The 26,735-nt window shown below is 37.2% G+C and overlaps 3 protein-coding genes across 3 annotated transcripts; 1 reads left to right on the forward strand and 2 right to left on the reverse strand.

The window, feature by feature from the left end:
• Positions 1–46: 46 nt before the first annotated feature.
• On the reverse strand, positions 47–13,730 carry ganabb (glucosidase II alpha subunit b). Its single transcript, XM_065273908.2, has 24 exons — positions 13,655–13,730; positions 12,717–12,818; positions 10,961–11,069; positions 10,452–10,579; positions 10,140–10,319; positions 9,709–9,781; positions 9,375–9,456; positions 7,597–7,693; positions 7,274–7,454; positions 6,035–6,188; positions 5,686–5,921; positions 5,135–5,261; positions 4,927–5,006; positions 4,279–4,419; positions 4,058–4,154; positions 3,858–3,959; positions 3,416–3,659; positions 3,203–3,267; positions 3,034–3,110; positions 2,837–2,911; positions 2,391–2,504; positions 2,184–2,296; positions 1,993–2,093; positions 47–1,128 (listed from the first exon to the last, which is right to left on the reverse strand). The coding sequence occupies exons 1-24, from the start codon at positions 13,675–13,677 to the stop codon at positions 1,022–1,024; spliced, it is 2,808 nt and encodes a 935-aa protein (XP_065129980.2). The 5' UTR covers positions 13,678–13,730; the 3' UTR covers positions 47–1,021.
• Positions 13,731–13,917: 187 nt separating this feature from the next.
• ints5 (integrator complex subunit 5) lies at positions 13,918–18,667 on the reverse strand. The gene is made up of 2 exons (XM_065273906.2): positions 18,428–18,667; positions 13,918–17,377 (listed from the first exon to the last, which is right to left on the reverse strand). Exons 1-2 carry the CDS (start codon positions 18,505–18,507, stop codon positions 14,380–14,382), a joined length of 3,078 nt encoding a protein of 1,025 aa, XP_065129978.2. The 5' UTR covers positions 18,508–18,667; the 3' UTR covers positions 13,918–14,379.
• Positions 18,668–21,374: 2,707 nt separating this feature from the next.
• On the forward strand, positions 21,375–26,584 carry LOC135759084 (phospholipase A and acyltransferase 3-like). Its single transcript, XM_065273912.2, has 5 exons — positions 21,375–21,484; positions 21,664–21,712; positions 23,955–24,063; positions 24,206–24,474; positions 25,915–26,584. Exons 2-5 carry the CDS (start codon positions 21,698–21,700, stop codon positions 25,981–25,983), a joined length of 462 nt encoding a protein of 153 aa, XP_065129984.1. The 5' UTR covers positions 21,375–21,484; positions 21,664–21,697; the 3' UTR covers positions 25,984–26,584.
• The last annotated feature ends 151 nt before the right edge of the window (positions 26,585–26,735 follow it).

Genomic DNA, 26,735 nt, shown 5'->3' on the forward strand with positions numbered 1-26,735 from the left:
ATCCAAACAGGACGATATAAGTAGCAAAAAGGAAACGAAAGCAATCGGGAATGTACAGTTAATCTTTATTACCATCTCATTTTAACACCCATTTATCAAAACTCCAATAGACTATGTATTTAGTCTCTAATTTTCAGAGCTTCCAGGGTCTCAATTAAAAAATTAAACTATAAATGGAAAAAACACAAGTCACATGAAATGGTTGAGCGGGAATGCTGCCCTCATAGATGGAAAAACTTGAAAACATATTACCTTCAATCATTTGGACAAGATTTTACAGAGGATAACAATGATTAACTTCACACATCATCATTGCCATCACAGCATATTAGTCTGGAATTATTATAAGTGCTTGACCGTAACATTCTGTTTGGCTGGCTCAAAACAAAACACTACACTGTTTCCCCCCAAACCCAAAATAAGTGCACTAAGAAACAAAAAATCTAAACATGGAAAAACTATTCCACAAATCCAGTGGTGTATTACCCTGAAAAAAATCCTAACCCAAATATCCTTCACTTTTGCTAATCCATGAGAATCTACAGCTCCTAAACACTCTCCAGTGAGATCCATTTCAATCAATTAAAATGCATAAGTGCATAAAGATTTGTGAAACTGGTGCCCTTATCTTGTGGTTGAAAATGAAGGATCTGTTCAGGACCGATTATCTCGAATAATGATTATCAGTGTGCACTGTGAGCATTTAAATCTCATCTAATCTCAGATTTACACCTTGTATGATGGTTCAGTTAATTTTAACTCTACTTTCACTGGATAAAATGATAAACAAAGCATTTGTCTGGTGATTTTACGACATTTAAAATGGAAATGACATTTACTGTCTGACCCTGCCAGTTTTTTTTTTTTTTTAACAACACACCACTTGTTTGCTTCTGAATTGTCATGTTTCTGTGTGTGTGCTCAATTTGCTTGAGTGTTTATGAATGATACAATTCTCCTTTCTTCTTTTGGGTGTTTTTCTATCTCATCTGGTCCCCAGCTGTGGTGAAGATCCTCCAAGCTACTGCAGCAGAATGGTCCAGTCGGCCCCAGCATTCATGCCAGGTTTACGAAGGGTTAACACCGACATAGAGGTGTCAAACTCAAACTCCACTGGGGTTTCTTTGCCTTGGTGAAACATAGGGAGAAGATCAGTACGGCATCCTTTACTATGTTTAGCATGAAGATGATTTCAAAGACAATATCAGAGACTATTTTCTAATTTCTAATAAAATCAGCATTCCTACACCTTTCAAGAACTTTCCAGGTCCAACACCCTCAAAATCAAGGACTAAATGTGGGGACACATTTCAAGTGAGAGCAAGGTTACATTGTATCTTTAAAGGTAACACAATGTTACAGTTCCCTCTGTAGGGAACTCCTGCTGCGTCACTGCGGTGACACTTTTGGGACGCCTCCAAGGCTAAGTGCGTCTGAATGTGTTTATCAAATTCAACCAATGGTGAGGCTTTACGACAAAGATAGGGTGACGCGGGAGCCAGGAAGTGTATCGTTATCTAAAAATATTGCCAAAGACGGCGTTACAGGGACGCAGGAAGTAAGGCAAGGGAGACGCGGCGTCTCGTTCCCTTCTCAGGGAACAACAGTTACATACGTAACCCGAGATGTTTTCATTTGTCAAACACAACTATGCAAAAAATCATTTTGGTGTGAATCAACATTCGCATACAGAAAATATAAGAATTTAAAGCGAACAGTTTAGCACATGTGCTTAAAAGGTCTAGAATTTTAATGATATTATCCTACACTACACAGGGAATAACATGGATTTTTTCCCAGAAAACTTCTTGCATATAAAGCAATGACCTATATCTATGTATGTATATTTTCAAAAACATCCCAGGGACTTGAATTTTTACAAACTTTCAAGGATTACAAGGACCCATGTAAAATGCTGGTCAAATAAAATGATAATAATAATAATAATCATAATAATAATAATCATAATAATAATAGTAATAATAATCTTACCATTCATTTTAAGAAGAACCTTGCTGGGCTTGCTGGACCCCAGAATGAGAACTTTCTCAATCCATGAAAGAGTTGAAAAGTTACAGTCTGGGCACAGGTTGCTGAGATAAAAAAAAATTAGTCAAAACTATGGTACATTTTCTTTATGTTTTCAAAAGTGAAGAAGTGAATGGACACGGTGGGAAAGTCACCTAGATGTGAGAGCCTTGTTGGCAAAAGTGAGTCTCCGGTGAATCAATTCTTTCTTTTCATTGTAGTTAAAAGTATGACCATCATCAATGTAGAGCTCTCCTTCAGCATATTTCTAAAAGATAAAATTGGCTAGTTAGTTTGTCTGACAAATTGCATTACAGTAAGCACCTCACTTAAGTAGTTAAGACACTGAACTGTCTCTTTACCTGAGGACTAAGTGCCACATACAAGGTGTACGGGTCATTTTCCATACATGCAGATGATCTTCGAACTCTGTTCTTCCTAGGGATGATAGACCCACCACGCTGGAACACTGGAATCTAAATGACACATAAAAATTTCCTCTTAGATTAAAAACAACTTTATGTAACAAATGCTTTGACATCTTAAAAAAGCCTTGTGGAATATCCCCTTTAACATTAGTTAAAGCATTTACTAACCAACTAAATCTCATTGCAATTTGTACACATTTTACAAGGTGGCTAATTTGCATTAATTTGTATGACCACATTTGCATGTTTCTGTACGATTTGCTTCGCTCCTGTGACATTGGGGTTAGGGGTGGGGTTTAATTATTGTTTTTAAAATAATCATGTTTGTCTGTACGATTCACTTCATACGAATTCATAGATTGAATGACAAAGGTTCTTACAGAGCCAAGGGTAACTGGTATGTAGAGATTTTGTGCGCCGTTGTGCTTCTGGAAAGTGTGCACATCATACCAAACCTAAAAATGAAAACAGAAGTAATTGTATATATGTTATTGTATTAAGTCCTGTTCAATGCATGATAACATTCAATGGTACCACAGGGCATGGGAGGTGTTCCAAATATACATTCAAATCTTACTTCTCCAGCTCCAGGCAGGTAGGCTGTGACTCCACGAGCCCCCTCCTCTGTGACTGGGTGAACCAACAAATCTCTCCCTATAAAAAAAAACACAAGCAAGTTTTAAATTCCAATGAAAGGAATGGCATCTAAATTCAAATAAAACCTTGAATAAGCTCTTATCTCTTACCAAGAAGGAACTCATCATCAATTGTGAATGTAGCCGTGTCCATGGGATAATCAACCCACAGAGGTCTAAGACCAGACCGGAAAGAGAAAAAAAACATTAATGTGGAATGAAACAAATAAGTACTAAATAGTCACAATTACATAAAAGAGTGACACAAATCAAAAATTTAATCTGATAAGCGGTATTTTTACTGTTCAAGTGGACCTCACTCACCTCATAACTGGCATTCCAGTTTTGTGCGCATGGTAGAAGAGCTGGTACCAGTATGGCAGCAGGGCATATCGTTGGCGGACTGCCTCCCGGATAAGAGCCATGTTTTCTGGGCCAAAGAGCCAAGGTTCCCTTCGTGGCGTGTCTAGATGGGCATGAGCACGGAAGAACGGCTGATACGCACCTGTCTGGTACCAGCGAACCAGCAGTTCAGTGCTGGGATTCTTAAAAAAGCCACCAACGTCAGCTGTAATGAGACAAACACCACGATTAAGGAAACAAACAGCAATGTTCACAGTCTCTGCCACAGATGCAGTGTTTACAAATTTGGGGGAAATTATAACTTATAATTGTCTATGCATGTTAACCTGGGCTAACTATAAGAAACATAACATTGCAAAAATGGCACACACACGTTTTAAAACAAATAATTAAAACAACTGACCTCCACTAAAAGAGATGCCAACAAGTCCAAGACTGAGACACATGGGAATGGAAATCTTGAGATGGTCCCACTCAGCCGCATTATCACCAGTCCAGACGGCTCCTAAACAAAACACACAAACTCACAGAATGAGACCATGTGTGTCAATGCCTATGTACTATAATTAAGAAGTAAGCTTATGTCATAAGCTTTTCATTTACCATATCTCTGAGAGCCAGCGAAGAAAGCTCTAGTCAGCACAAATGGCCTCTCGACTCCACCAGATCGCTGACTCTGACCCTCGGCAGTCGCCATTTGCTGCAATGGTGCAAAGTAATGTTAAACTTTCATTGGAAGTTTTACATGTTTTTTGATACTCCACTATTATTTAAAATACAGTAAACACTGGATATCTTCATTTAACCCAGGAAGCGTTGCTCACCACATATAATCCATACAAATTGTGTACGTCTCTGTGTTCCCAAGATCCATGGAGAGCATCTTTGTGCATGGTGACCTCTGGGCCATTGAACACTGAAGGCTCATTCATGTCATTCCAAGTATAAAGGTTCTCCATTGAGCCCTAAAACATGTAAACATGATTTTTTATTTTATAGATTACAGATTAGTGTTCTGCAGTTTAATGTACAGATGATATACACGTGCACTGTAGCATTACTGGATTTGTGTTTCATTGACATTGATGAGGAGTCTGATATAGTTTGTGGCATAACTGCTTCTCGACTCTTCCTGTACCTGAAACATTTGTTTGTGTCTCTTTGCTGCAGTAAGATGCTTCGTAATTATTTTTGCAAACTGTTTTTTCAAAGGTTTTCATTTCAAGGACGTGTAGAAGGGAAATGAAAAGGTCACCACATCCTGTCAAGGTGAGATGAAAGACTTCTAGATGTCTAGCATCTGCTAGATTTGCTTAAACAGATCTACACTAAACCACTATACTGACATTATTAAGTTTATTTTTATCATTTAAAGAAAATAATTAAATCTAACATCCTACTAGTCAAGAAGAGTATTTAGGATTTACTATAATTTCAGTGCTCTTTAAAAATGATGGGAACAGAGCTCTTACCTCATACTGATCATAGGAAAACATGCTGGCCCACCAGGCTCGCATCTCCGGCTTTGTAAAATCTGGGTAACCAGAGTTTCCTGTGAGATGGACAAAACAAGTCATGAAAAACTCATTTATACAGTAAATTAACGTAACATTAAGCAATGTTTTACAAACAGTGTTGTACTCCAAATCTAATTTTTATATTTAAAATACCATTTCTCACCTGGCCAGCACCAGCCTTCGTAATTCCCACCATCTTTGCTTTTAGTATAAAAGTCTTTAGAAGTAATCTCATTGTGGATCTTGTAGCCACTATCAACTTTGATGTGAGGATCTACTATTGTCACCATCTATAAACAAAATGTTGGCATGTTTTGTTTGAACAGAAAATCTGTATTAAAGAAAACATCTGCGATACATATATGGAACCATATGTCTGTGAAAGCCCGGCTAAAGTATTTTTTAAAATAAAAATCACCCTACATAATGCAAATAACATTCTGTAAAAATATGACCTTGACATCTTTAATATTGTCTGAGTAAGGTCATGTCAAAGATTGAAATCAATGACAAAAATCAAACTTTGATACTCCTAATCTCAAAATTAGACTAAAGCCCAATCCCATTTCTCTGTCTTATCCCTTACCCCTACCCCATAGTTTTGCACATTCACATAAGACAGAGAAATGGGATTGGGCCTAAGACTTTAGACTGCATTTCACAGACAGTGTCACAAATCTAAAACCAAATATTTTACAAACAATAGTGATTAACCTTCCGTTTTTTGGACAAGAGACCCTGCAGCATGTCTTTAGGCTCAGAGAACTTGTGGGGGTCCCAGGTAAAGTAACGCTTGCCATCGGTATGCTCAATGTCAAGCCATATGAAGTCATAAGGGATGTCATGTTTGTCAAAACCCTGGTCCACTGACTGCACATCCTCCTGGTCATTATAATTCCAGCGGCATTGATGATAGGCCAGACTGGCGAGGGGAGGGAACGACTGGGTGCCTACAGTGTGAAAAACAAAATAATCCTGGTCATTTTTTATGAACCATAAGAACTGTTGTTATCCAAACATATAGACCTGAAAATGTTTTCATAATTTTTTTTAGTGCAGTCACCTGTGAGAGAGGCATATTGTGAGAAGACATCTGCAGGTTTTGGTCCAAGCATGATGAAGACGTCGATAATGCCACTCTCAGAGATCCAGCGAAGGTCAGTCTGTGGCGTCTCGCTGGAGCCTTGGACAAAGTCTAGCATCTTACCAAAAACCGTCTGTAATAAAAAGAGGAAATGCACATAAGTTTGGAGCAGAAGAGGCTGGATTAATACAGAATTTTTAATTCTGTGATGAACTACTCCTACAATTAAAAATGAATACATTGTGTAACATAACTACATTATGTTAAAGGGATAGTTCACCCAAAAATGAAAATATTGTCATTAATGACTCACCCTCATGTCGTTCCAAACTCGTAAGACTTCGGAACACAGTTTAAGATGTTTTATATTTAGTCAGAGAGCTTGTTGACCCTTCATTGAAAATTTATGTACGGTATACTGTCCATGTCCAGAAAGATAATAAAAACATCATCAAAGTAGTTTGTGTGACATCAGTGGGTCAGTTAGAATGTGTTGAAGCATCAAAAATACATTTTTGTCCAAAAATAAAAAAATTACGACTTTATTCTGTATTGTCTTCTCTTCCACGTCTGTTGTGAAGCGCATGCGCGAGACTAAAGTCACGTGACTGCAGTGACGCAGATGACGTGTTATCCTCAGACATGTTTGCAAAGTTTTTTTTCCAAACTTACAGCGTGCGTCTCCCTCAGACTGTAAACGAAGCGCACCAAAAAAAGTGCCCGGGCACACAAAAAACAAACAAACAGCTGAGGCGCACCAGACAACACGTCAGCCGCGTCGTACGTCATCCGCGTCACTGCAGTCACGTGACTTTATTCTCGCGCATGTGCTTCACAACAGACGTGGAAGAGAAGACAATGCTGAAAAGTTGTAATTTTTGTTATTTTTGGACCAAAATGTTTTTCCGATGCTTCAACACATTCTAACTGACCCACTGATGTCACATGGACTACTTTGATGATGTTTTTATTACCTTTCTGGACATGGACAGTATACCGTGCATAGATTTTTAATGAAGGGTCAACAAGCTCTCGGACTAAATTAAAACATCTTAAACTGTGTTTCCAAAGATGAACGGAGGTCTTACAAGTTTGGAACGATATGAGGGTGAGTCATTAATGACATTATTTTCATTTTTGGGTGAACTATCCCTTTAATTATATAAACATATATACAAAGTACTTATATGAGACATACTAAAGACCCTAATGACTTACCTTTCCGGCTGTATTGGAGCTAATGTCTACCCAGGTCTCAGCTGCATTAAGCCAGAAAATGCCCAAAGTTCTCTGTGTGTTATGGGCCAGCATGACAGGCACTGATCCATATAAAGCCATAGGGTTATAGAGCTCATACTGAAACACATCTAGGTTATACAGCCTAAATGGGTCCCCTCCACTAGAAATAAAGAAAACAGTATATTAATGTTTATTTACATCACAGAGAGGGGAGACTTGAAAACATAATGACATAAAAAGTATACTGTAATTTTGCTAAGCAATTGTAAATATGTTTATGTCTTAATAATACATCTTCTTACTCTGTAGTTTTGAGTTTTAGGTTGTCAGCATGTTCGGGAATTCCATACACATGTTCTACACCAGGCAAGGAGAAGTCTAAACTTATGGATGTGGGGCCTAGGAAAAAATTATAACCAACAGAGATAATTATTATTAGATAACATTCATATACAACATCTTTGATACAGTTACAACAGTTATGATGTCATCTACATGTTATTGTGTATAATGTATAGTTGCTAAATTATACATTTTAGCATTAAAATGCTGTAGTTGCACTTATAAGAGCATTGTGTTAGTAGCATAAAGCTCATAGGTTGGATTTCCAGAACATACATACTGCTAAAATCTTAGATACAAGCTTATGAATTCTTAAATACACTGTTAGTCACTTTGCATAAAAGCATCTGCCAAATTCATAAATATGAAATTTGCAGACATTTTCCCAGTCCAAAATATTCATGACTCAACCTACACTACACAGATTTTTGTCCAATCACATGTCCATAGATATAATAACATATGAGACTGCTATTACTATGAGTGCAGCAAAATGCAACACTCAACATGGCCTCTCTGGTGATATAAATGATTGTGACTGATGATTTTCTGGGAGGGACTCTATACAGAGGCACTTAAAGGATTAGTTCATTTTCTTAAAAAAAATCCAGATAATTCACTCGCCACCATGTCATCCAAAATGCTGATGTGTTTCTTTGTTCAGTCGAGAAGAAATTATGTTTTTTGAGGAAAATATTCCAGGATTTTTCAAATTTAATTGGACTTTAATGGACCCCAACACTTAACAGTTTTAATGCAGTTTAAAATTGCCATTTCAAAGGACTCTAAACGATCCCAAATGAGGCATGAGGGTCTTATCTAGCAAAACGATTGTCATTTTTGGCAAGAAAAATAAAAAAATATGCACTTTTAAACCACAACTTCTCATCTATCTTCAGTCCTGTGACGCGCCAGCGCGACCTCACGTAAATGCGTAATGACGTCGAAAGGTCACGAAACGTATATGAAACGCACATTTGCAGACCATTTTAAACAATAAACGACATAAAGACATTAATTAGTATCATTCGACAAAAAACAACATTGGAAAGGTCCTCTTTCTCCACACTTGTAAACACTGGGGCGTAGTTTGCATACGTCATCCGTGACCTCTTGACGTGAAGACGTATTACGTGAGGTCACACGACCAGAGGAAGACGAGAAGTTGTGGTTTAAAGTGCATATTTTTATTATTCTTGCCAAAAATGACAATTGTTTCGCTAAATAAGACCCTTATGCCTCGTTTGAGATAATTTAGAGTCCTTTGAAACTGCAATTTTAAACTGCATTAAAACTGTTAAGTGTTGGGGTCCATTAAAGTCCATTAAAATGAAAAAAATCCTGGTTTGTTTTCCTCAAAAACCATAATTTCTTCTTGACTGAACAAAGAAAGACATCAACATTTTGGATGACATGGTGGTGAGTAAATTATCTGGATTTGAGAAAATGGACTAATCCTTTACTGGGATTGTCAACTTGCGTGCATGTGCAATAGCCAAAAAGACTTCAAATAAAGGTGTTTTAGTGCAATTTGAGCTTGAGAAACTAAATGTATGGTACAGTTCATGTCAGGCATACTTGTTGGTTGGAAATTTGCCGTTTAATTGTGATTTTAGCACACAATTTTAGCCTTTTCTCATTCAAGTACATAAGACTTTAGTCTTGCATGACTGAAATATTATACTAACCATGCATGAGTGGGATTTTTAAGCTGCCTTTAATTTGCATATAAACATACCGTTTGGTTTAGTATCTGTATGGGATTTAAATGTTTCCTCCCACAGACCGTCCTCCTCTTTATCACTCTCTCCCTCCTCCACCTGTTAAAGATGAGACAAAAAATTATAAAATAATTTTACTTCCATCCAGTTTCAGTTCCCAGACATTTGGTTCACTTGTGGTGACTAATGTCACACTTACTGTTAGTAGTTTCACACAGAAACTACTTCATACAGTTGTTAAACCAGATTGGGCACAGTAACCGGATGAGTCAAACCTATCTGAAGACGTGGCATGAGTACATTTGAGACAATAACCTGAGCACACCCACAATTGTACATAAACATACTGACCTTGTCTCCATCCTCTTGCTGTTGAGCTTCATCCACGTTGTCTTTTACTTCTGCACCATCAGGTTGTGTTTGCCTTTGATAACACACCCATATATGAAAAAAGGACAAAAAATAACACTGGTTAAACAGACTTTTATGGTCAAGTGGTTAGCATTTATTTATCTTCTGAGGGAATCATTTCTATTGTCTATCAAGCGCAAGCACCATAAAACTACCACAAAACTTATATGTTGAAAAGTTCCCATCCTCTTTGGTAAATAACCCAGTTTATTTTGCCATCTTATTCACTGCATTTCATGTGTTTTGCCTAATGGCCACCAGTTAAGTGTTACTTCATTGCACAAATTCACAGAGCAGATTCACTGACGATTTCATTTGGTAAAATTAAAATACACTTGGGGCCAGCACAGACAATAAAGGTAAATCCTCACGTGTCCTTGCGCAGCCGCAGGTGCTCAAAGGCCAGCAGGCCACGAGAGTTGAGTGACAACAGCACTTCTGGCCCCTCCATAATGTCCAGCCTGAAGGGCCTTGCACTGACTATCAACCTCTGGCTATCTGCTCCCAGAGACAGCACGACACCGTTGTCATCCTTAGACAACAGTGAGAGACTGGCAGAAAGGAGAGAGATACAAAGAGACAAATAAAAGGACGGTGAGATGAGAAAGAGGTAACCCAGAAAGCAAAATTAATCATGCATGTGTTTGATTGTTCAGTTTTATCATGTGCTCTCAGACACTCACGGCTCTGTAGGAGGCTCTGCTATGAGCACGTCTGGCACCTCAAAGCGAGGCTTCAGAGGTTTCAACTCATTTATTTTCACCCGTGTCATGTTGCCCTGCAGTCTGTAGAGCTCCAACAGCAAATGCACCTGCAAATACCAAGATAGCAGATTGAGCAAAATCCAGGCAGTCGTCAGGAGAGGACAAGAAACAAGGTCCTGGGTACTGCGACAATAATAATGCCTACTTTTTGCACCTGTGGGTGGGAGAATTTTGTCCCATGCTCCATGAATTGATGCCATTAAAGGAGATAACAATAACTGTAATTATTAACTATAATAATTTTAATTATAATAAACATTTTACCAATTACTCTAAAATTAAAAGTGTAGCACCATTCAGTAGTGAATGCTAATACAGTTAAAGTATATTTATTATTGAAGTTACATCATTATATTATCTTTATAGTTATCATTCTTGATAACAAACCGAATTAACAACTTTTTGTTTTCAGAGATCATGAAACAGACCTTGTTGTTTTCATTGATGAGCTGAAGAGTCATTCTGGAGTCACTGAGCTCCAAAGTGTCCAAAAGGGCCCGGTATGGAGACTGGCCCGGTTTGAGCGACCGCTGACGTCTAGAGACATACAAATCTTTTATTTTCTGAGGCCCTTGCAGAATTATTTTACGATGTTCTTACATCAACTAAGACAAATTAATACATACCTATCTTTATTTAATGCGTGCACTTAATCTTTGTACAGGGAGTCATGAATGTGCTAGCATTTAGCCTAGCCCCATTTATTCCTTAGGATCCAAACAGGGATGAATTTAGAAGCCACCAAACACTTCCATGTTCTCCCTATTTAAAGACTGTTACACAAGTGAGTATGGTGGCACAAAACAAAACATGTCATTCTTTAAGGGGATAAAAAACGAGAACTATATTGTATGGCGGAAAAGTTTGCAGCACTTCGACCTCTGGCGATGTAATATTGACGTAAGTGTGAGCGAGAGGAGTTAGGAGTGATGATGTTTCTGTGCGCCGAGGTCAAAGTGTTACAAACTAAGTGCTCTTCCGCCATAAAATATAGTTCAAATTTTTTATCTGCTTAAAATCGCCACGTTTTATTTGGTGCCACCATACTTACTCGTGTAACTATTCATGTAACAGTCTTTAAAAAGAGAAAACATGGAAGTATTTGGTGGCTTCTAAATTCATCCCTGTTTGGATCCTAAGGAATGAATTGCGCTAGGCTAAATGCTAACATATTAACGGCACCCTGTACAAAGATTAAGTGCACGCATTGAATAAAGATAGGTATGTATTAATTCGTCTAAGTAGGGGTAAGAACATAGTAAAATATTGAAAAACTGTGATGTTTTCCTTTAAAGAGGACAGAGAATGAAAAACCATTTTTACCTTGTCTTTGTTGAATAATGGTAGTCTACCCACATTCACAAACATACAAAAAGTGCTAAACATGCTAAACATCTCAGTCTCATAGAAATTCCTGTTTTAGAAATGTCAGCCAGAAAACAGCCCAATCTGAAAAACTGATGCTTATGACATCACAGGCATCTCACTGCATAGATATGTATATAAAGGCTAGATGGCTCGTCCGCGCTGATGGCCAATTGAGTGGAACGTCCGCATTTTGGCGGCCATCTTAGGACAGGGCGCTCGCTCACTCGTAGCATTGAGTTTTAATGATGCAGGTACTTTTAAATGACCATAACTTGCTTAATTTTTTACCGATTTTCAAACGGATTGGTTTGTTATAAACGTCAAAGATGTACCTATGACACTGAATACGTATACTAAAAATAAATAAAAAATTCATGAAACATGTTAAAGCATCCAGAATTATAGCCACGTTAATAACGTTTGTAAAAAACCAAACCGTTTGTAAATCCGTCAAGAATTCAGCAAGTTACGAGCATTTTAGTTGGCGTATGTCACTCACCTTCCGTCCACAGCAGCAGGGAGCAGCACTATGGCAGCACTGACCTAAGATGGCCGCCAAGTGACGACACAGCTGACTCCGCCTTGAGCCATCTAGCCTTTATATACATATCTATGTCTCACTGCCCCTCCACTTTAAAATAATTGGCTACATTATTTGAGTGGCAGCAAAGTCAGCCAATCAGTAATGAGATTGCAAGTTGAGCCAGTAGGGAGAGCCAAATAGGTGCAAAACCACTTGTTTAAAACCCCCCTAATGCTAATAGTTATTATCTGTGATAAATGACAATGTACAAATTGACCATATATCTAACATACTTGCAGAAGGCACTCTGATCACAGGTTTTAAAGTTTCCCCGGTCCACAGCAAAGGCGCTGCTAAAAAGCAGAGACACGCAGACCACAGACAGCAGCCCCATCCTGAAAAAAAAAACAAGAGAGGAAAGTTGAAAATACCTCAGTTACTACTATGGATCATGATAGAGTAATGAATGAGCATGGAGGCGTTTGAAGAAAAACTAACGTTACTCAAGAAAGAGGTGAAACAATGCCATTGTCAGAGCTACATGTACTTCCTCATATAGCCCACACACGACACAATCTGGACTCATCACTCTTTCATGAAAGAGAAATTAAGGAAATGAAGCAAATATGTTGTTTCACTTGAGACTATTTTATTAGCATGTTTGGAATATGCATAAAAATCACATTACTTGAAAATGCATTCGCTAACTCTACACATTATTTGCGATATTTGTTAATCGCTAATCCCTAAAGACAAACTTTTCCACGATGCGGTCGCTCGTTAAGATGTTCAAATGATCGACCATTCAAAACTCCTACTTGTCTAAAGACATTAAGAGTAACACCGAATAACATCATCTGCAAACTCTAGATTTAATCATAAAGCTAGTTTTCAGGATAGCTTAGATACCCTATGAATAAATAGATCGTTTAAATCTACAAAGAGATTATCAACGCATTATGAAATGCAAATGACGCTTAGACAATATTATGTAATATTTTGGATTTAACTACATGCTCAATAAGGTTATATAAAGACACAATAGTCCTAGTTTTAGCATGACTCGTCATCATGCCAGACACGTATGCATCTCCTTTTCATTCAACACCTGCAGATATTTACAACCCAGCTATTACATGAATCGGTCAATGTTTTGACTAAAATTAAGGCATATAAAACTCGTAAAGATAAGATGACGGCCTGAAATGACAGCTTAAATTCTTTGTTTTACCTTTCAATGGAGATAACCGCCATCTTGGACGCAGCGTTAAGCCCTGCCTCCCGGAGGTTGGTTAGTTAGTGTGTTTGCTGAATTACCATTGGGTAACAACGAGTCCCTATGGACCCCCCTTTCCATAGCAACGAATCCAAATCTTACATGTATACTTGTTTGCTCATGTTTGTGTGATGAAAGGGCATTACGTGTTACACATAGAGGCACTATTAGATGCAAATATAAGTTTTTATTTTATTTTGTATTTTAGGTGCTGTATGGGTACCATCAACAACAAGGCTTATCCATTTAGGAGTTTTATATTATATTTAAACTATATTTATTTTATTTCCCATTTTAATTCAGTTAGCACAACTTATGTACTGTTCTTGAGCAGACAGAGGAACAAAGAGACATCAAACATTTCAGACATCTTTACTTTTCCAAAACACAAAGACAAAATGTGAATAGAAATTTCACTGTATGCATAAACATTTTCAGTGCTTAATAAGCAATAAACTATGTACACAAAGTTGGATAGATGATATAAATGTTTATCAATACAAAAAACTGAGGTGAGGTGAAGGTGAAAAGTGAAGTCACAACTACAAAGGTTTCTTCTACATCCATTGTCTACATCTCAACAATCTTATTAAAACGTAGAAATGCACTAAGCACTACTTGTTGAAAAATATTTAAATTCAAAAAAATAATCACGGCCTCCAAAACAGTACTTAAAAAAGTTAAACTTGAAATCTCCAGCACATGTGTCCCAGACGATCAATGTTCTTATGCAAAACGCTGTGAATGGGTGCTATATAGCGTGCAACATCACCGTCCCGCGAAAAGTCCCGAAAGAAAATTCCTTGATCGGCACAAAAGGTGAATTTCTGTGGCATAGGGCTGTTGCCTCGCATGTACTCCCAAACACCCAACAGGAGCAGCCTGACTTCAAATGGTGAGATGTGAGGAAAGACCTCTTGGATGTTGCTCAGTACTGGTGGTAGAAGCTGTCCCTCACCCATACATGATACAAGCAAACAGGACGCCTGAAGATGCCAGGGGGAGTCTGATACTGATGGTTGTCTTGATGCTTCCCAATGAGCCAATAAGGTAGAAAGTAGGCCCCTTAGAACAACAGAGCAGTAACACAGAGCTGGACGTCCAGCTGCGACCACACGGAGAAGGTGGAACAACACAGGGTTTCCTTTGAAGGCACGGCGAATGTGTATGTCTCGCTCGACTGTAGTTTTAGCATGTTCCTCTGGTGGCCATGACAGCTCTCCATTTGCTACGTCTGGGCAGATGTTCTCCACCAATGTTACTGCAATGACCTTTGCAGCTTCTGCATTAATTGGGGGAAGGCCATTACCAGCATCTGCAGCAGAGCCGTTTCTAGCATTGCCTGTAGTGCTTCCTCCACTTGAACTACAACATTTAACGGTTAATGCGAGCAAGGTCTGTACATTATGACTGACTCTGTCTGGATCAGGTTGGAAGGGAGTGCGAGGAGGTTTTAAACCTTTTCCAATAACACCAGAATGAAAGACGGACCAAACGTTACCGGTAAAGTTAACAGAGGTGCCAAATTTGCAGTTGATGTCCAGCAGTGAGATATCTGGGTGGTTAGCTGATTGTGTGGTGTCATCACCTTGACTTTCCTGTAGACCCCCAAACAAATCTCTGTTTCCTTTGAGTAGAGCACCTTCCACCAGTTGTTGCAACACAGCTTTAAGTGCCAAGGGGGAGTAGCCTGCTAGACGTGACAATAGACGCATGGAGTAGGCCACTTCCTCTTCCCCTGGCTGCCTTCCTACTTTAAGGACCTCACCTTGCTTTCGTAGAGAAACAAAAAAGTGTGTCACTGCTGATCGACATATCAGTAGTAAATGAGCAGGAGAACAAGCTCTGGGAAGCTGGCTGCATGACAGAAGACGAGCAGTAGCCCTGGATACCACAGTGTCACCATGAAGAAGCAACTGGCAGAAATCATGAAGGTGGATGGAAACAGCGACTTTGACCTGTGCAGACATAGACGACTGAGCTGAACTTCCCCCCGCAGACCCACCATTTCTATGATCCTCCTCTTGACTCTGTACTGCAGTAGCTAGGTTGTTCAGGAGCTGAGCTAACTCTCTATTGTTAAGGGTCTGGGTGTGGATCTGAGCAACACAGCGAGATACTGTTGAGGGTATCAACCCAGAAAGAGAAGTGGAAAGAGGGGTGTACAGTTGCGAAGCCAGTGCAAGCTCTTCTGGATTTCGTGCTTGGGTAAAGAGCTGACACAAAGCTTCAGTGGCCACGCTCGCACCACCATATACAGATAACAGACACAGAAGCTGATGCAACCAAAGGTGCCTTTTCCTCTCAAGGCGCAAAGTTTCAGCGCACAGTTCCCCTATGTGACCCTGAAGCTCCTCTAGAAATGGAATCACCTGAAGCATTGCTGAACCAGAGGCAGATGAGGAATGTGGGTAAGGTTCGTCACCCTCTGGCCTGTTGTGAACAAGCTTGTGAAGGTGTAGCAGGAGCATTTGGAGTAAACGATCACAGGCTTCTCGAATACTATCATGGGGGGAGGGTGTAGGACCTGATATGATCACAGAAGATGGCGTGGCAGTGTCAGCGAGGAACTTTAGCACCCTCGTTCCACCCGAAGGGCTTTGGCTAATGAGGTGCACTGCTAGACCTAACATGTTCTCAAGCTCCTCCCGGGGCAGAGCCTGAAACTGAGCCTGTAGCTGAACTAGTACAGGTGGTCGAAGAAAATCCACCAGTTCTGCAGAAACGGCACCCAGGAGTGTAGGGGAAAGAGCAGCCAGCTGAAGCAGGAAGGGGACGGTGGCCCTGCGGAGGTGAGGGGAGTTCTCCCACCCACCAGCCCCAGATGAATGTGCAGGTACATTTTGGGGCGGAGGAGACAAACTGTCTTGGAACATCCTGAGGAGCTCTTTCTTGATGCTTTCCGAATGCCTGGAAGTCAAGTGTCCAAGGATACCAACCACTGAGCCTATTTTGGGGACCCGACTGCTCTTGTCGATTGGCTGCTGTTGGCTCATCTTGTCAGCAGAGGCATATCCATGAGCATAAAAGTCTTTGAGCCCACAAGCCAGTACCCTGCTAATGATAGTTCCAGGGAAGGCAGAGCCAATGTGGGCAACGACCCAGTCAAAATGAGGCGAGTGCTGAACAGAGGTGTCCAGCAACGCATCCACACAGGCATCAGGACACCATGCCAACATGGCTGCTAGACACTGAGAGTAGCACTCCATAAGTGAGCGCGTGGCTGCACACGACATCCATAGCTGCAGCAGTTCGTTCAGGCTGGAGGAGTGAGGAGCCGCTCTTCGTCCTGCATGCTTGCTACTAAGTTGACCAAGAAGGTCTACAGCCCACGTGGACACAAGTGGTGCCCAAGCTTTAGGACTAAGTTCGATGAATTCTGACAGGACAGCATGAACTTCTTTAATAACATCCTCTAAATTGGATACGCTGGCATTGCTTCCTCCACTTGTACCGTTGCCTCCGTGTTCACTTTCTGCCTCCAGATCTTGTAGAAAAGCTGCAACATATTCATCATACACGCCCCTTAAGTGCTCTAAGACGGCTCCGCGGCAAGCCGGTACCGTTCGAAGGAGGCGTACTGCACACCGTGCATGATCGCGAACGCTGAGTTTACGTCCCTGCGTCTGGTCAACACCACTGATGAAAGCCTTAATTTCTAAAGCCAGCTCTTGAGGGCTAATGGGGAGGAAAAAATGAAAGTTATTATATGTATAAATTTATTATATGTAATAAATTTTGCAATGACAATAAAAACAAATAAACAACTATATTTTAATAGGATTCCTTTTTGATGTTTCTATAGACATCACTTGTCAGAGACAATAGTGTTACATGCTATAATAAGTCGAAAACTACTTTTCATAACATATTTATAATTGGTGTGTATTTCTATGACCTCATAGTAAATAAAAAACCTACATGGTATATTTATGGAAAACTGCAAGAATATTTAAGTGAACATAAAAAAGTTAAAAGGCAAACAGACCTAAAAGCAAAGTGTGCATATCACAATATGCATACTGCAGTATGAATATAGCAATGGTTTGCAATAACTGAATGGTTTTAATACATCAAAATAATACAGATAGCAGAGAGACTGGCAAGACAAAGTGAATGATGCCTTCTTTATCCAAAAAAGAATGTGAAACACGTATGTTAGTTATATAATTTATAATATGATGTTGTTTTTCTTTTAAATGATATGTGATACATAAGTTATCCCATACCTCAGTTTTTCCCCCAATATCGTGCAGCCCCAGCGATTACAATGAAAAACATTGTCTGACAGTCACTTCAAGACTGGAGTTAAATAGCCCTGATATATAATTTTCCATATTACTACTATAATTATACAACAAATAAAAGTATTTATGTCATGGCAATGTAAAGCTGTAAACAAATGTGATTAAGGAGAGCCAAACTAAGGACAGCAAACCCACACCCAATAAATGACTGTAAGGGACTGTGTATGACATTTGCCATGTAAAATGTACATATATTACTACAGTTAACAAATAGGGAGTAAGTTATCTAGCAAAACCCTACACACCACACATTTTCAATAAATACGTTTCACATTCTCTTGTGACAGTAATGGAAGAACGATATGTGCGTTTTTCCGTAATTAATTACAATTTATAATGCAGACTAATGTAAACTGCAACTTTTCACAGACTTCAGCTGTTTTTTATGTTACTGATCAACTCGTATGATGATTTTGCTCACCTGTAATTGTTTAGAGGAGTGTGGCAGTGAGACGACGTCTGCATGGCTGATAACGCATTCCCCTCAAACATGGCAGACATCGTTCATGTGCTCAGGCTCAATTCTCCATACACAGGATATTATTGACATAAAAAGAACTACTGCAAATATCAAACTGTGAGGTCAGGCCAAGTTTTTACAACTTTTACCTATTTTAATTTTAAGTTTCAATGAACGATAGACCATACAGGCAGCGGAAGCTCACACGCATTCATTCTCTATACGGGGCAGGAGGTTCTAGCCATACACATCGCCCTCTAGAGTTTAGGAGAGTTATATTAGCAACCCTGTGTGAAATATAATATTTTATGATGACTATAAAAATTAACTTTTAGGAGAATATGAGGTCAAATACAAGAGATGCATTAATTGAATCAGGATATAATTCATTGATTATGTCATCATTTACATATTTTGTTGTTCAAAATTGGAGGAAGAAAGGGAACCTGAAAGACTGTACAAGAGGACTGTGCTGGACAGGTAAAGCCTACAAAATGAGTAACATGTATCGAACATTGTGGTGTCAATATAGTAAGTCTTTAAATGTGGTCACAAAACAAATCAGAAATGTAAAAAAGTTCCTTTTTTTGGTCAATTTAAAATGTCGCCTTTGTCGACGATTGTTAACCACCTTAATTTGTATACATCACTAAACCTTTTTTTATTATTTTACTTTGTCATTTATCAATAATGGTTAAACGTTGTGATGAAACAAATCTCTTGATTTGTTATAGAGGTATTATTTTTGGAATATTTAAAAATGTAAGTTCACTGAAAAAACAACTTGTGGACACAAATTAAAATTAATTTAATTTTAAGAAAACTTGATTCAATAGGCTGAATTGGTGTACATAATTAAATTACGTAGACAACAACTTAAAAAAAATTAAGAAAACTTAATTCAATCATGTGCATCCAGAGATTTTTTTCAGTGTTATTTAAAATATTTGATGTTGCCATTATTTATATTTATTATCTTAAGTTGTTTGACGTGATCTATATGTAACATATTGTATTTTTAATATATTTTTTTGTCTTTTATGTCTTTTCATTTTTTATTTTATTTTGTATTATCTAAAGTTGTCTAGGTTGTTACAAATTTACATTTTCTTATTAAAAGCTGTATATTTTATTTGTTCGGATGATGCCATTTGAGAACCTGATATATTGGAGTAAAACGAATTTAATAGTGGTCTATTTAATGACTGCTATAGGCTATGGTTAGAAGTCTTTTAGATGTTCATTGACAGCCCAAATTTAGCCTTGTTTCAACCTAGACCCATATTTACAATCTATTAGGCGTAAATTAGGTCAATTAATAGAGGTCTATTTGATGACTAGTCTTTTTTTATTGTATTTATTTTTTATTAATTTTAATTCTTACTACAAAAAACAAAACAAGAAAAGGAATACATGACATACATTACAAACAAAAACAACACAGGAAAAAAAAAGTGGCAGTTCAAAAAAAAAGCAAATAGAATACTCAGAATACACAATTCAATCTTTAAATATGTAAAAAAAAGAATAATAAAATTTTTTTTTTTAAAAAGAACAGCTGAAGCATAGAATCAGTCTTCATCTAAAATTACCACATGGTCCTTGACATATTGTTTGAAAGGATCCCAAGTTATATTGAATTGGTTAAGCGCACCTTTCATGGAGTACCTAATTTTTTCCAACTTTAAAAACTAGTCTATTCTTGAGCTAGACATCTATTTGATTTTCCCTGACAGCCCAAATTAAGTTTAGACGTCAGGGTTGTTTTAACCCTGACGTGTTAAACACGCAGGTTTTTTGACTATTTTGGGGGCATTGTGTAGTCGGTTACAACATTTTGTTTAAATGGCTGCTAAATTTGTCACAGCGCACATCCCTATAAGAAACAAAACATGAACGAAGCAAAACTAAATGAATACATGTAAAAAAAAGTTACATATGATTGCTACTTTGTGCTAACCAATAAACACTTTTGCAAAAATTTAAAATTTAGCAAGACCCAGCCACTGATCTGGCCTCACCCCCCTGGTGTTTTAAAAACTTAGAAACGCCCCCATACATTTTTCTCTGGTATTTTACAGAAGTATGTGGATGCCCAAATTGACTTCTCTGGTAGTCTAATCTTACTAGCACACATTACTGTATATGATATATATTTTTTAACTACGCACATAAAATAATAAACTATATGCTCAAAGTCTTTAAAAGTACAACACATATTTTTTTGTTTATGATATCATTTAGACAAACATACATACAAATTAAAACCTTACGTCTTTTATTTGTTATATCATTAGTGTCAAAAACAGAAGAGCAGCTTGATAAGTTGTCATGGCGACTATGTTTTACTAACCTAAAAATAATGACAAACCAATAACACACGCAAAAGACGATTATTTTGTATCAAACATTTCTGGGATGAATTGGAATAGAGATTGTGAGCCAGGTCTTCATGTCCAACATCTCTGACTGACCTCTGAACTGCACTAAACTGTACAGAATGAATGAGAACAAAAAATCCCATAGTAAATTTTCTGGCCTGTGAACCCACTGTTTTAAAAATATTCATCTTTGTTTATACATGCACTGGAAATGCACCGGCCTGCCTGGGATGAATAGAAGTAGGCCTACGTGGATGCAAAATAGACTCTGGGCGGGGCACATCAACATTGGAGCTGCTGACTTTTTGTAGGCTAATCTTACTCAAACATACACTACTGTATGATGTTATATATTTTTTCCATTACTGATACTGCTTGGTGCTTGCAATCGTAATACAGTGGAAACAATATTTTTATGTCTGATACTGCACATACCATATGATAACTTTATTAGATTCAAGAGAAATGCCTTTAACGGCATTAACCAATGAGATCGAGGCATTTTGTTATCTGCACATGCACTGATTGGTCAGTCCTCCCTATATATTTCTCTCTATTTCTCCCTTATATTACTACAGAAGTACTTGGATGCCCAAATATACTCTCTCGGAAGGCTAATCTTGCGCAATTACATACTGTAAGTATCTTAAAATTAATTTCATCTATACACTATGAACTTACTATATTGTGAAGTTTATGTAATAATTAATATGCAAAAAGCCTTATAAAGTACAACGCATATTTGATATCATTCAGACAAACATATATATCCTATACAAAAAAGCTTAAGTCTTTTATTATGTATTTCTTTGTTAGTGTCAAAAACAGCAGAGCAGCTAGATAAGTTGTCATGGCATCGACTAAGGTATGTTTTACTAACCTGAAAAGAATGACAAATGACTAACACATGCAAAAGACAATTATTTTGGAGGTAATACTTATTTTATATAAATTGCAATACATTTTGAATAAAAGTGCATTATATATATTGTACAGTTCTCTCATCACTCCATATTTAACATATGGAATAGAAATCTGGGGGAATACTTATAAAGTTAGAACTACTCCAGTTTTTCTACTACAAAAAAAGGTTATCAGAATAATTACACATTCTTCATATAATTCTCCAACGAATTCTACGTGTATTCAGTTAAAAACATTAAAATTCTATGATTTGGTAGATTTGTATACAGCTAAACTTGTATATAAGGCAAGACAACATACTCTCCCTCAGTCCTTGAAAGCTATGTTTAGCTTGAGAGACAGTATTTATGATCTAAGAGGGGCTTATATGTTTAATATACCATATTGTAGAACAAATTTAAGAAGAAACTGTCCATCAAATAAAGGTGTTCAGCTTTGGAATAGCTTCCCGGATGAGTTAAAAAAGGCCAGGTCATTAATACAATTTAAAATACTTTATAAAGGATTGGTATTGAAAAGATATATTGAATAGCGATGATAAAATTAATAGTGAAAATAATAACAATAATAATGATAATGCATGTACTTCTAAATATATACTGAAAATATTTTATTTCGCCATATTAAATAATAAAAATTACTGCTGCTTGTATGGAGTTAAGGGTGGGCTTAATAAGCTTTTGCTTCAGCCTACACCTTTTGGTCAATAAAAGTGTAATGGAATTTTTTATTTTTATTTTTTTGTATTAATATTCTTTTTTTTTCTTTCTTTTTGAATGCTTTTGAATGTGTATATGCATAATTGTATGTATGTACTTATACGTTTTTATGTTTTCATGTGCAAAATGATGCAAATGGAAATTTTTTGTTGACCAAAAAATCTAATAAATAAAAAAAAAATACTTATGGAATTTAAGGGGTAGTTATTGTTACACAGTGTTGTAATTATTATTGCTTGAGGAATATAGGCTATAGCAAAGTATATAGGCAAAAAAGAGAGATAAACAGTAAGTCATAAAATAATCTACACTGCAAAAAATTATTAGTTGACTTTACTTAAAAAAAAAACAATTGGAAACCTGTTGCCTTCAAAATAGCAAATAAACTTACATATGAATGTTTAAGTTTGACTGACAAATGAAAATTATTAAAACAATAAAACAAGTGCTGTGGTCACTAGCTTTTTTGAGTTGAACTAACTTAAGCTTATTAATTTGCAATTACACTGTAAGTTAGAGTAAGCTGACAAAACTTGTTTAGTTAATGTGAAATTGTTCCATTGCATTAAATTTACAATAAAAAAAGAAAATAAAGTACAGAAAGAAATGCTGTGTCATGTTGACTAATATCAATATATACCATTCATTGTTAAAAACTTGTAGCAATTCAAACCAAATAAGAAACTAAGTTTCAATTAGTCCACTTATTGAGGCCTGATTGTTGTTTTTATTGTTTTAACGTTAATAAGGCTATAGGACACCAAAAACTTAATAACCTTAAAAATTATGCGCTGCATACCTCATATAAATTTCAAATATCATTGAAGACAACTAAATGTTCAGTACTAAAACAAATTAATAAATTATGAGCAATAGCTTAAATATTTACAACAAAACAAGCATACAAATGAAATTTGATTGGTCTTACATAGCTACTTTCCAAGTACATAAATTGAATTGAATGTAATCTAAGGTAAAGTAATACTGCAGTATTCACGTGACATATATAGATTAATTACTATTAAAAAAGCAAATCAGTAAAGATCAGTGAGTGATTTTTTTCTTTGTCTTTTGATTTATCTACACTAATACCATAGTTCAAGGTTATTTGGGATGTTGTGGCTTTAAGACATACTGTAATGCATGGATCCAAACATGCCTTTTCAAGACATAACAGATAATGCTTAGTTGGATAATTGAGGCACTTTGAGGTAATTTTGTGAATATTTAGGTGCAAGAAAATCTGAATTTGAGCGCTGTCTGAACCATTTGCACTTATTCACACGCTATCTGGAGCCTTGAGATGTGCCTTTCCATGCACACTCTTCGGATGTGCGCACACACAAAACTACAAACAATGCATCTTTGCTTAAACAGGGCCCTGCTATAAATGTGGGGTCATGAAATGCCTTCTTGTTGGCTGTTCACTACAAAAATGTAACACCTGATATGATTGTCTTGTAGGATGATAAGATCCCAGAACTAGGAGACCTCATTGAAATCTTCAGAGGCGCATACCAGCACTGGGCTATTTATATTGGTGATGGTTTTGTGGTTCACTTTTCGCCACCCAGTAAGTTATTTAAAAAAAAAATGTTGATAACAGTAATAAAAGATACTGCATTACGCTTGCTCAAGTCTAATGGATTACACATTTTTTATATAACGGCTAAGCATTTATACAGCTTACTTCTATTTTATCTTTATATTTATAGTTGAGTGTACTCCGGATGGGTCTTGCACTCAAGGGGGCCTACTGAGTACAGTAGCCCAAGTGAAGATGGAGAAACTCTCTGATGTGGCTGGCAAGGATGAGTATCGTATCAACAACCTTCTGGATGACCAATATGATGTTCAACCTATCAGTATGATGGTACAGAAGGCAAAGACACTTTTGGGAGAGAGATTTACATATAATATGCTCACAAGCAATTGTGAGCACTTTGTCACAGAGATAAGATATGGATACCCAGAGTCTTGCCAGGTACATAAAATGCTATTGTTTGACATTCACAGGTGTGATTGTGTAACCGTATGCAGTGAAATCAAGTCCAAAAACATGCCAATCAGGTTAAATCCCCACTGCGCAAAGTGACGTCAATAAAACGTATTATCTTTTTTGCAAATCTAATTTTGGTCCCTGTGACGCCAGCTGATGTCTTTTTTCCAACGTTTACTGGTCATCCAGTATTGACGTTCACTGGACTTTTCTACATCAAATTTAAAGGCACACAAGGCAAGTCTGAGTATTATTTCTCTACTAGCTCCTCCTAGTGTCTGGGAGTAAATGCGTTCTATATCTAAGACTATACGAGACTGAAGGACACCGGGTCGGATACAGCGAACTTGCAAGTGGGGTATTCTTCCTACAGACGGTAGGGGCGGGCGAGAGAGTCTTCATTCGTCATGTAATGAGTCATTTAACCATATACCGACTTACGAAGATGATTTATTAACATAAAAATGCTGCCTTGTGTCCCTTTAAACTCCCACTGCGCAAAGTTACTTTGAAACAACATCTTTTGCACATTCAGTTTTGGTTCCCTGAAGGTGCAGACTGTGACGCCAGATAACGTCTTTTTCCAACGTCTACTAAATGTCCAGTATTGACGTTTACTGGACCTCTGTTTAAGGGCTTATTGTAGTCCAAATGTCGTCGTTGTGGACGTCTTTTCTACATCAAATTTAAATTAATTTTAGACGTTTTTATACTGCTTCTATCTGTGCATAACTGTAGTCCCATTTTAGAGGGTGGCATACAGTTAATTTTCCTATAGCTTTCTTTGTCACAGCAGCAGATGGAATGCCCACATGTACATGATAACAAGTACCACATTAAACACATTCAGAGACGATGTAGAGACAAACTGTGGTTCAGAGACACTTAAAATAAACCAGTAAATAAGAGGGAAAACAGAAAAAATATATATTTATTGTAATGTCAATTGTCTGCACATGTCTTAGACGTTGTCTTAGTGTTAAAAAAGTTACCTAGTCCGACGTTAAAATGTTGAACTGCATATTGACATCCAATTGAGGTCATGGTTAGATGTCCAAATAGCGGACCTCATTTTAACATCAAGAATTGGTCTTGGACCAAGAGATGCAATATAGACATGATTTGCCTGTCCATCAGACGTCTAATGTTTAGTGAGTCTATACTGAATTGTCCATAGGTGTGTGATTGTATGTATGTGAATGTGAGCCATGCATTGATCTCTGTCAGGGATCCTGTCTACAGCTTGAGACGTTGTGATAGCGTCCAAGCCTCCTGTGAGTACACGCTGGTTTAGAGAATGAGTGAATGAATGGATGGATTTGGTTACATAAGCTCAGTCTGCAGTTTCTGCATTTAGGTTAAATGTGGTAAGCATTTTTGTTAACACAAAGTGAACTGATATCCTGTTTTTGTCTGTATTCACAGGCGAACAATCCTCTTGTGAAGTTGAGTAAGTTTGGGTTGGGAGTCTTGTATTTTTTGTTACGAAATTGATCAGAAGTCAAATAGAAGGGAAAAAATGAGCACTGGGAAATTGAATACCAAATGAGGTCTTGAATTTTTTTGTCAGTAAATGTATTTGATAGAAAAGTTACAGCAGTGACTTAATATGCTTATGGTGGACAATAAGAAATTTTCATAAATGCAAGATTGTATAAGCAAACTAAACTACAAAAAGAATTATGTGTTATACATCTGATCTCAATCTCATGCCTGAAGTGTCACACATGTTGTTTTTCTATAGCTTTGAAGTTTTCTAATTAAATTTAAAGCCATGTTTGTATTGTACCGGTATAATCCAATATATGGCTGGTTGAATATTTGACAAAAATGAATTATAAAACGCACATGTTTTTATCTTAGTGCTAATGTGTAATGTAGTTTATATTTAAATAAAGGGCAAGTTTATTTCTGACATATACTTTCAAGTTTTTATTGTAATTCTGTACTTCCAGGGTGCACATTTGATTACATTTTGCATAGTTTGCATGTGTAATACCATTACTGAAATTCAGCTTAGATTGGAAATTGTTGTTGTTTTTCAGCTCTTGTTTGAAAGATCATTTCTATAAGGGAATAAAGCCGAATGATCATATACCTTGTTTAGTTTGTTTATATTCTTCACATAATAAACTAAAATGCTTTGCGTGTGCGGTTTGTAAGAACACTTGAAGAGTTTGGTTCCAAATGGAGATAACTCGGTTAACTCTCACAATTTTTTTGTCAAAATGTTTGTTATGTTGTTA

Source organism: Paramisgurnus dabryanus, chromosome 16, assembly GCF_030506205.2.
Source record: "Paramisgurnus dabryanus chromosome 16, PD_genome_1.1, whole genome shotgun sequence".
Taxonomy (NCBI): Eukaryota; Metazoa; Chordata; class Actinopteri; order Cypriniformes; family Cobitidae; genus Paramisgurnus; species Paramisgurnus dabryanus.